The sequence below is a fragment of the Aulostomus chinensis genome, chromosome 14 (assembly GCF_037954235.1).
Source record: "Aulostomus chinensis isolate RoL2024-O1b breed Wild chromosome 14, RoL_Achi_v1.0, whole genome shotgun sequence".
NCBI lineage: Eukaryota > Metazoa > Chordata > Actinopteri > Syngnathiformes > Aulostomidae > Aulostomus > Aulostomus chinensis.
Window position 1 is genome coordinate 2,599,169 of NC_141333.1, and position 10,918 is coordinate 2,610,086.

The 10,918-nt window shown below is 49.9% G+C and overlaps 2 protein-coding genes across 2 annotated transcripts; both read left to right on the forward strand.

The window, feature by feature from the left end:
• Positions 1-885: 885 nt before the first annotated feature.
• foxq1b (forkhead box Q1b) lies at positions 886-2,478 on the forward strand. The gene has a single exon (XM_086223772.1). It carries the CDS (start codon positions 1,030-1,032, stop codon positions 1,933-1,935), a length of 906 nt encoding a protein of 301 aa, XP_086079898.1. The 5' UTR covers positions 886-1,029; the 3' UTR covers positions 1,936-2,478.
• Positions 2,479-6,404: 3,926 nt separating this feature from the next.
• On the forward strand, positions 6,405-10,392 carry foxf2b (forkhead box F2b). Its single transcript, XM_086223585.1, has 2 exons — positions 6,405-7,936; positions 9,814-10,392. The coding sequence occupies exons 1-2, from the start codon at positions 6,961-6,963 to the stop codon at positions 9,987-9,989; spliced, it is 1,152 nt and encodes a 383-aa protein (XP_086079711.1). The 5' UTR covers positions 6,405-6,960; the 3' UTR covers positions 9,990-10,392.
• Positions 10,393-10,918: the final 526 nt, after the last annotated feature.

A 10,918-nucleotide genomic window follows, 5' to 3' on the forward strand; every position in this document is an offset into this window, starting at 1 on the left:
AGCGTCAGATGCAGTGAAGTGGAACAGCTTTTTTTTTTTTTTTGTCTGTCTCTTTTTTTTTCAGTGCAGTACGGAGGCCTTGAGTGGCCACGGAGAGAAAAAAAAGTGAGCAAATAGAGAATTTTTTATTAGCATTTTGAGACCCCACGGTAAAACCTGTTCCCTCGATTTGGTTATTTTGATGCCACAAATTACAACATGTTCCGGCAATTAAGTTAATCCATAGCTGCAGGTTAAAACCATGAATATTCTTTGTATTTTTGATTAAAAAAGATACTAAACTGAGGGAACTACTAGTATCTTATGGACTCCGTTTTCTTCTTCACTCAATGCTCACACACACACAAAAAAAGATTCTCTCTGTCTGGCCCCTGCAGGCCTCCGTACTGCCGCTGTGTTTCTCTGCCCAACTTCGCCCCTGCAGTTTTATTTCATCATTGCTCAAGTTTTCTCTTGTGCTAAAAAAAAAAAAAAAAAAAAAAAAAAGTTCCCCATGAAATATCGAAATGGCTCCAACACCTCAGGTGACTGGAGGCTGCAGGAGACGCCAGTGCAGACGAGACAGATATGGTTTTCTTTTTTAAAAAAAGGGTGGGAAAGCGTACTTAAATGGATAGAATATTGGTGCTTAAATGAGGAAGGCGATGAATGATAAAAAGCAGTCAAACCCTGATGAAGGGATGCTGTAACTCGATCGACTGATCGACGGATCGATAGATTTATTCCCTCTGTGTTTTCCTCCACTTGCGTTAAAATGCGTGGCGTTCAATTGTAAATATCACCGAATGGTTTCAATGGATTGGAGCAGTAACTCCGCCCGTGGGCCGTCCCTATCCCAGGCGTTATATTATAGCCACACGCGTGTCTCGGGAGACAGATCTGAGTTCGGCTGCTCTAGACTGAGGCGCGAGGTGCCTCCAGCTCTCCAGACGAGCCTCCACACAAACAATCCCGAGACAACTGTGCTGCGGGGACTCCTACACCTGCTGACGGGAGGCGTACAGCTGACCATCCTTCTTCTCTGGAAAAATGAAACTTGAAGTTTTCTCTGCGCACCACTTTGCGCAAAAGCCGCTGGAGCTGTGCATGGACGCAGAGGGGGGAGTCCCCTCTCCTCTGTCCGGAGACGAGCTGGGGTCGGACGGGGACTGCGTGGCCAACAGCCCGGCACCTGTGTCGCAGGGTGGCGACGGCAACAAGGGGAAGCCCTACACCCGCAGACCCAAGCCGCCCTACTCCTACATCGCCCTGATCGCCATGGCCATCCGCGAGTCCGGCAGCGGCCGCCTCACGCTGGCGGAGATCAACGACTACCTGATGAAGAAGTTCCCGTTTTTCCGCGGCAGCTACACCGGCTGGAGGAACTCGGTGCGCCACAACCTGTCACTCAACGACTGCTTCCTCAAAGTGCTGCGGGACCCCTCCAGACCCTGGGGCAAGGACAACTACTGGATGCTCAACCCCCACAGCGAGTACACCTTCGCTGACGGGGTGTTCCGCCGCAGACGGAAGCGGATCGCCAAGAGGCCCCCCAAGGAGCAGGAGAGCTCAGACATCCTCAGCGAGGACACCCGCCTCCCAGCCGCGGAGGAGAGGGTGGGGGTCAAGTTCTCCAGCTCCTTCGCCATCGACAGCATCCTCAGCAAACCCTTCAAGCGGAGGGAGGAGAGCCACATGGGTGCAGAGACCCCCGGGTCCCGGCTCTTCTGGCCCCCGGGGAGCCACTTCATGCCCTACACTCTGAACTATCCGGTACAGCACAGCTTCCTGTCCGAGGCCGTGTACAGCAGCAGCGGCAGCTGCAGCACGGAGCCCAGCAGGGACGCGCTCACATACCTCCAGCAGCACACGTCAGCGGGCCTGGCAGCACCAGAGGCCGCGCTCAGGACGCCCAGCAAGGCGGGGGGCTTCCATATAGACTCCCTGCTCTCTTAAGACAAAACAACAACAAAACCCTGCGTGCACGTTTGTGGCGCTCTGACCCTCTTCAGCTGTAAAACCCTGTTGTCATGACTACTGTAGGTCATTCTGCAATGAGAACATGACGTGACGTCATACTACATGTAACTGTGTGGTGACTGAGGTTATCGCAGGACATTCCACTGTGTGTGTGTGTGTGTGTGTGTGTGTGTGTGTGTGTGTGTGTGTGTGTGTGTGTGTGTGTGTGTGCGTGCGCTTTCCTGTATCCATGGTCATTTCTGCTGGGTGCCATGTTGTAACATAAAACCATTCATCTATTTATATTTGTGTGTTTTGTATGACCTGCTGTATAAAATACTGTTGTAAATAAATAAAAGTATTGACTGAGCTGCAGTGGGAATCACGTGACTGCAACCAGAAACGCGCAAGGAGACGTTTCCCTCGGATTGTCTCGTGCATGCCTGCTATTTTTGTTAATGAATTATAATATGATAATAATAATAACGATTATTACAATGATAATAATAAAAATCGTGAAACAGTGGGGCCGTGATGTTCAGAGAGTTTTCATGAGCGATGAAACGGATGTTTGGAAGATGAGGAGCAGGTGTAGGGATGGGGGGGGGGGGGGGCTTCAGCTGAGGTGGTGATGGAGCCTGCATGGAGTTCACATGAGAAAAGAAAAGGAGATAAGAGAAAAGAAGAGAAAAGAAAAGGAGATAAGAGAAAAGAAGAGAAAAGAAAAGGAGATAAGAGAAAAGAAGAGAAAAGAAAAGGAGATAAGAGAAAAGAAGAGAAAAGAAAAGGAGGGAATGGTTTTAAAAATGTTGAATATAAATCAACCAACATTAAATTAAATCTGCACCTACGTTTACCAGGTGAGAAATAAAAATAGCATCAACAAATACCAAATATATCCATAGTTATTATTATTATATTATGATGATGATGATATTATTATTATTATTATTATTATTACGATTATTATGAAAGACAGCGGGAGCGGCGGCTGTTCAGCCTGGTATTTTTGTTGAAACAACCAAACTCATGTGCCACATCACCAGATGACGTAACAATAACTGCCAGATGACGTAACAATAACTGCCATCACGAAACGTCAACAACAATTTGAGAACAAATGAGCAGCGCGCGCGCGTCTCTCCTTCAATCGAGAAACAAAATAAAAAATTTGAAATTTAGAAGAAAATAAAAAGGGGGAAGAGACATTTTAGGGTTTGGCTCGTTTGTTTCTAATAAATGTTTTTGTCCCCCCCCCCCGGTGTTTACTTGCTCTCGCGAGGTGAAGTAACTCCCGCCATTAATTGGCACAATAAAAAAGAGGACAGACAGTTGAACTTGTGTGGACTCCATCTTAAGAAATAAACTGCACGTCAACGCGGTTCTGCTGGCGTCCGGAGGCTCCTGTTGCTCTCCGCGGTCCTGAAACGGAGCTCGGCGGCGTCAAGCGCCCTCAGGTGCCGCTCCGACAGGAAATCCACCATTTTGAGGTAAAATTACCCACAAAAACACAAATATCATCAAGTAGTAAAATGAATACGATCCCAAGACGTTCAGATGAAAGCACCCTGTGGATTCATTTGCGTGAATTCAGTCAGAATTAACAGTAATTAATTAGGGATTCTTTTTTTTTTTTAACCACTTTAAGGAAAAGATAAATAAATCTGAGGAATCGCTCTGACAGCAATAATCAGCCTGAGGAAAAGCAAGGAGCTGCAAAACTGTTCTCCTCTCAGTGCTCAAATAATTATTTATGATTTTGAAAAGATTATTGAAGGGAAATAAATAAAACAGACAGAAAGAACAGCGGCTCCGAGCTTGTCAGCCCAGGAACGAGTGATTCTGGTGTTTTCATGAAGGCCCGTTTGGTTTCACTCTCGGTCAGGCTTTAATAACATGGCACTTCTCATACGGAGGAAATGTAGCACACGCGCGCACACACACACACACACACACACACACACACACACACACACGGGTAGATTAAAAGCCAAAGTTTTGTTACGAACATGAGAACATTCATTAAACCGAACTGAGGAAACTCATCATGGTGTGTGTGTGTGTGTGTGTGTGTGTGTGTGTGTGTGTGTGTGTGTGTGTGTAAAATGTTCTGACGGAGTTCACGTTATTATTCGTGTACCGGACCCCCACCACCACCACCACCACCACCACCACCATCCTCGTCATCGTCATCCTGCGTCACTGGGCCGCCGGTCTGACAGGTGACAGGTGAGACTCGCCGCTGTTTCCAGGGACAATGCTGCAACCTGCAGGTGAAACATCGGAACAGCACACCTGTCTGCGACTCTGTCACGTGGCTATCTGAGCATCCTCAGCTTCCCTGACGTCACGGGGCGCACCCTCCGTCTTTGTAAACATCTTTTCCTTCAATTTAAAAAAAAAAAATATTTTAAGCACTGCGAGGAGCCGCGCGCTCGCGGTTTCACCCGTCGGCCTCTGAAGCACCGCGTGATGACGACACAGACGGTGAAACAATTCACGAGCGGGTCCAAACAGTGAGTCACTCCGGCCTGACCGGGCCTGACCTCACTCAGCCCCGGAGAGGCAGCTCCGAACCTCGGGAGCAGCCACAGGAAGCAGGCGGGGCGGCCCGGAGGAACCCCGGCAGCTCCACTAACAACCGCGGTCTTGTGAGAGGCCCGGGCGACACGTGAGACCTCCAGACCTTCAGAATAAAGCCTCAAATAAAATTCCTGCTGGAATCATTCAGGGGAACGTCCTTCTCTTTGTATTTGTTCTTCTTATTTTTTTTTTTTGTTGCCTGGAAATATACAAAAATAAAATCCTCATCGAGTCCATTTAATTAATCTCATTAAAATCAAATATAAATGTAAAATAAGAACGAGGCCGTCTCATTTCTAAGCTCACCGGAGGTTACCTGAGGTCAGACCGGCCTGTAAATCTTCTCATTTTCACGGAGATAAACACAACAACTCAGCCTCAACATGACAACAAACAGCAGCTCCATCCGGTCGGGTCGCGGCCTCTGGACCGGACTGCGCCTCAACAAACTTTTCTTTTTCTTTTTCTTTTTTTTTTTAAATCAAAAGTATAAATCCGAGCGACTCGCGCGGTGGTCCCAGACGTCCAGCGGCTAAATCGGGAGCTTCTGTAACTTCAGCGCGTTAAAGTAGCCGGTCTTCAAAGACCCTCCAGAACAAAGATTCCCTCTGCGAGCCGGGGCATCCTGATCTCGGTGGGGGTCACACGTTTTGATGTTGCAGGAAGTTTCTGGGGCCATGAAGGTCCTCGCACTGCGCTGCGTGTCAACGCTGGAAAATGATTTTTATCCGCAACATCCTTTGTTGTGCAAAGTGCAAAAGGTTATTGTTGCTGCTGGTGATTGTTTGGAGAAATCCTCCAAACCCCTACAAGAGCCTGGCGGCACACACGTCGTTGTGTGGCTTTTTTTTTTTTTTTTTACGTGAATCTGAACAACTTCATGAGCTGCAGTCACACTGGACCCGGGACGGTGCCGTGAAATCCCGCCTGTGCTCAAAATAAAAACACGCAGCAATCAAAAGTCCCTCAAACTTTTTTTTTCCTTTATCTTTTCTCTCCTTCAAATGAAGCCCGGATGTTGAGATTACCTTTATAAGATATAGAACTCCGTCATGATGGACAAATCTGTGTGTGACGTCTCTGCAGGGGAGGAAACTGTCGACGCCCGCGCGGCTAATTTCTCTTTTCTCTCTCTAATGAACGCGGGGCCCAGGGGAGCGGCTCCGGCCCGGGGCGGTAAGCTGACACTGGCGCGCTGTGTGTGGTATCCAGGGCCGCGCTTGATGGAAAAAGCCTGCTTCCACTCATGTCAAAGTCATTTACTCAGAGCAACGCCCCCCCCCCAACACACACACACACACACACGCGCGCGCGCACGGTGAGGACCACCGCCTCTCCATCCCTCACACCCCGCGCGCCCCGGCGGTTTGTTTTTGTTATCCTGCGGCCCGGTTCGAGAGGAAATTATGAGCAAAACAACACAAATACGATAAGACGGCGGGTTTTTACACACGAAGCCTGCTTGACAGCGACGCATCTCGTTTCTGCATGTGTGGATGTCATCTTGGCCCTCCTGGATTCTTTTTTTTTGGGGGGGGGGGGGGGGGGTCCGAGGTCTTTATCCGCAGGCTGAACACATATTGTGCTAATTTAAGTGCGCATGTTCTGCGGCACAGCAGAGCGGCTCCACGCAGGCAGCAGTGACCCGGCCGGTTCTGCCACTGGCGTGCGGCGCTGCTGACCGGAGTGTCGGAGGAGGTTTGATTAATTGCTTAATTGCGTGCTCCAACTGGGGGGAGGTGTGTATGTGTGTGTGTGTGTGTGTGTGTGTGTGTGGGGGGGGGGGGTCTCTGCTGCAGAGAACGGTGAGTGGACTCGAGCCAGATCTGGCAGAGGGGTGTGTGTGTGTGTGGGGGGGGGGGGGTGTATTCGTCACTGATTTCAGGCGATTTGCGGATGATGAGAGAGGATGGGGGCGGGGGGGGGGCTCTTGCAGAGAGGAGAAAGATTGATGGAATGATAGGTGGTCGCGCTTTGTTTGGCTGGACTCTCGCGCGCATAAAGTCCAGGTTTTTTTTTTTCGTGTTTCCTCCACTTGAGGGATTATTAAGGCGGTCGATGGCCGCCCGCCGCGCCTCACAGCGACACTCAGCTCCGCCGTGACACCCAGTGGAGCCCCCGTGTCGTGCTAAAAGCTCCGGACAATCGGTCTCCTGTGGATAATCAACTCCCCCCACTCTCCCTTCCTCTTCCTCTCTCTGACGCCGCGTACCCGCCGTGCGTTCTGCATGCGTCAAGGGAGCACCGTGCGTAACGGGAGAGTCGTGCGTAACTGGAGCCAGCTTTCTCTCCATTTTGCACTGGGATTCTGAGGACCACTGGCGGTGTGGCGCTCACTTGCAGGGACACTGACCGCTGGGTATCTCTCTCTCTTTACAGACATCTGGTCTTCTCTCCCTCCCTCTCTCCTCTCCACGCCAGTTGTACGTCAGAGCTGACATGACGACCGAGACCCCTCAGCAGCAGCTGGACCCTCCGCCTCCTCTTAGATCCAGCCCGGCGTCCGGCGTCCTGCACCCCGCCATGCTGAGCCCACAAGCCGCCACAGAGAGCTCGTCCGCCGGCGTCAAAGGGAAGAAAGCGAGCTCCGGTTTGCGGCGGCCAGAGAAGCCTCCGTACTCCTACATAGCGCTCATCGTCATGGCGATTCAGAGCTCCCCCACCAAGCGCCTGACACTCAGCGAGATCTACCAGTTCCTCCAGGCTCGCTTCCCTTTCTTCAGGGGCTCGTATCAGGGCTGGAAAAACTCCGTCCGGCATAATCTTTCGCTCAACGAGTGCTTCATCAAGCTGCCCAAAGGGCTGGGCAGGCCGGGGAAGGGCCACTACTGGACCATCGACCCGGGTAGCGAGTTCATGTTCGAGGAGGGCTCGTTCCGTCGCAGACCCAGAGGTTTTAGAAGAAAATGTCAAGCTCTGAAGCCCATGTACCGGATGATGAACGGAATAGGCTTCGGCACCTCTATTCTTCCCCAGAGCTTTGACTTCCAGGCTCCCTCCGCCACCCTCGCCTGTCACAGCAACAGCTACAACTTGGACATGATGAGCAATTCAATGGCCGGGGGTTACGATGGGCTGGGCGGCGGCCACCACGTACCCCACATGTCTCCGAGCCCCGGCTCCACGTACATGGCGAGCTGTCCCGTGCCGTCTAACGGGGATTACGGGCCGGACAGCAGCAGCAGCCCCGTGCCGTCCTCCCCAGCCATGGCGAGCGCGCTGGACGGCCACTCCCCGTACGCCAGTACATCCGCACACTGGGCGTCCTCCGGCGGGTCCCCCTACATCAAACAGCAGCCTCTAGCCTCCAGCAGCCCCGCATCCTCTGGTTTACACTCCGGCATGACGCCCTACTCCCTGGAGCAGAGCTACCTTCACCAGAACGGCAGGGACAGCCACACTAGCGACATATCAGGTACCACGCAGCTGAGGGGGAGAGCGCCAACTCCGGGAGAACACACAAGAGCCCTCGCAGCATCTCCGCCTGCTCGCCAGGCCCAGACGCAGCTGAGGCCTGCGAGCACGCCGAGACGCTGGCAGGAGAAAACACTGAAAGCAGCAGGTTTCATACCAATTATTCAAAATTCCGGATAATCGTTCGAAAAAAAATAACGTCAAAGAGGAGTTGAAGAGCTAAAACTTAACCGCTGAATTTAGGAGGACGACTATCACGCTTTCATTTATTGGCTTTATTCCGGTTTTAATCTCAATTTTTGACAAGTATCAATTAAAAATTACACGGCTGGATTTTTTTTGTGTGGAAAGTCTGATGATTGCACAATGGCCTCCAGCTTGTTGATCATTTAAAATGTTGTGTTAGAAGCAACTGAATAATTCAGATGATCCGTTTTCTATGGGTTTAATCCGGGGTTTTAGTGGCGTCACAGTCCCAGCAGCATCACAGCTCCTTGCTCTAATTAATAGATTAGAAAACAACTATTTTTCTGAGTTGAAATTCACTCCCCCCCCCCCACCTTCCTGCTTCACGCTCATTTACTTTAACACAACACACGGAGGCTTTACTAAAGTCTGGGGATTTTAACCGAGCCGAGCAAACCCACGCTGGAGCCTGAAAAGGTCTCAGGGGTTAACCAAACAAAGGCTGAGCAGCTCGGACCACACCGGCGAGGATCCGCGAGAGACGGAGGGCCTCGTTAAACTTTACGCAGCGTCCTAATTGAGCCTGCGCGGAGGTCGAAGGCGTGATAAACGCGCTACCTGGCCGGTAACCGTGTCTGTCTGCGGCGCAGAGGGCATGAAGCGGCGGTGCCGGAGGATAAAGGCTGCTGTCTTCCCCCTGGAAAACAGTCACATCTGGAGTCCTTATGACCTTGACGCAGCCTCCACATTTATTTTTCTGTCTCTGGAAATGGAGGCTCACTTACAGACATAAATGACGGCCATTGAACCGGGATTTGCAACGTTGGTGATCCTCAGAGGGAAGAAGAAGAAGAAAAATACTATGACTGAAATACTGCTCCTGATTAGAAGCGTGTCAAAATAAATAAACCGATAAAAGAATTCAACGCAAGAGACCTCGAGGAAGGACGGAGGTTCAAAATAAAAATACAGCAGGTGTCCTCCAGCGGCTATTTCCAAAGCTGTCATTGCATTGGAGACTAACATAAACTATGAAGTTGAAAATAAATATTTAACTGGAAATTTGTAAAGAGACGTGCAGCTTGGAGAAACTCCTCACTAAATACAAACATACCTGCACGTGTTGATACAGATTTATACGTCAAAAGACAATCATTTCATTCAATCTAATCCGTTCTCAGAAAACAATTTTTAAAGTAAGTCACGTGATAAGATGAAGCCAAATTTACACACATTTTCTGAACGCATTTTATGTCATTTAACGAGTGAAAGGGATGAGGACGCTCTCCGCCAAGTCTTCTGCTGCACATTTGTTCTCGAGCTCGTTTGGAGTTTTCTCCCTCAGTTCAGCCTTTCAGACAGGAAGCAAAGCCTGAGGCTCATTTGTCACGTCCTCCCTTCTTGCTTGCTGACATTTAAGTCTTTGCTAACCTGGTTGGCAGCTCGAACAGACGTCAGGGGAGAGTTCGCCACCAGGCTTTGATTCCTGTCTGCAAGACAACATTTAGGGCTAAAGACGTCCCTGGGAGTCGTTTCCAGAATGCGGCCCGCTGTCAGATGCATTAAATAACCTGTGCTGAGTTCTGTGTTTGTGAAAATGATGGCTTAAATGCGGAGGTGCCGTGATGGTGACCAGCCGCCGCGGCTCTCCCCGCTGCTTCTAACGCTCCTGCTTGTGTCGTCTGTCCGCAGTGGGGATTCCGCGCTATCAGAGCCATTCCTCCGTCTGCGACAGGAAAGACTTTGTGTTGAACTTTAACGGCATCTCGTCCTTCCACCCGTCGGCCGGCGGCTCCTACTACCACCACCACCACCACCACCACCACCCCCAGAGCGTCTGTCAGGACATCAAACCCTGCGTGATGTGAGCTGGACGGCCGCAGTCAAACTGCAGGTCCGCCGCTCGACCCCGGACTATTTGTTGCTGATCCCTGTGGAGGATTTACGCCAGGATGTATCGCGGTTGTTTGCCTCTGCAGCTCGACGTTTGGACTCAGACATGAAGGAAGTGAATGAAGAAACCCCAGAGGCCTTTACAGAACCACTCCGCCCGCCTATAAGAACCCTGACCAACGTTTGCTTCTTCAGAAGAAGCTTCGGAATGTGTTTGCTCTTGTAACACATGCAAACTAATTATATTCTATGTAACTATGTTCTATCCTATTAATTAACAATTACACACACGACGCTTTAAGGCTAACATGAACTGCAACGAATCTTGCACTTATTGTATAACCCTTTGCCAAAGTTTTGTCTTGTTAAAGGTTTCAATAAAGCTGATATATATATGTATATGTATATATATATATGTATATATATTTTAGGCTACATTCCTGCAGACCTCGGTGTCTCCATCTGTTAGATGAATATTTATTTACATTCAAAGTTTGCAAAAAAATAAAAAACAATTAAAAGAGAGCCCCGGGATGATGGAGAGAAAATCTTAAAAGTAGAAAAACTCACAACAACCCACTTCGTGAAAACAACATGGGGCCCAGCACCTTCCTGGTTCATCACACGTGTTCTGTTCCTTCTGATTGTTTTGAAGCTTCCACGTCAAAGGATGCAACAACCCCACGTTGCCTCCTGCCTGGCCACTCTGCCCGCCAACAGGAGAGATGCTCGTCCTCAGCTGGTTCAATCATTTCGAAGCTTCTCATTAATATCTGGAAGGACTTTTAAGTGGCGTCTGGCTGTTGATTTTGAGAATAATCTCTGTGTAAAATTTCCATCTCGTCAATAGTTTCACTGTTGGTTTGCAGCTGTGGTGTTTACACCAGCGGTGCAGGAAGTAGTC

Excerpts from the sequence above, each read along its gene's own strand:
- foxq1b (XM_086223772.1), top strand. The coding sequence starts at position 1,030 with ATGAAACTTGAAGTTTTCTCTGCGCACCACTTTGCGCAAAAGCCGCTG.
- foxf2b (XM_086223585.1), top strand. The coding sequence starts at position 6,961 with ATGACGACCGAGACCCCTCAGCAGCAGCTGGACCCTCCGCCTCCTCTT. Across the intron at positions 7,937-9,813 it reads CCACACTAGCGACATATCAG|TGGGGATTCCGCGCTATCAG; the intron begins GTACCACGCAGC and ends GTCTGTCCGCAG.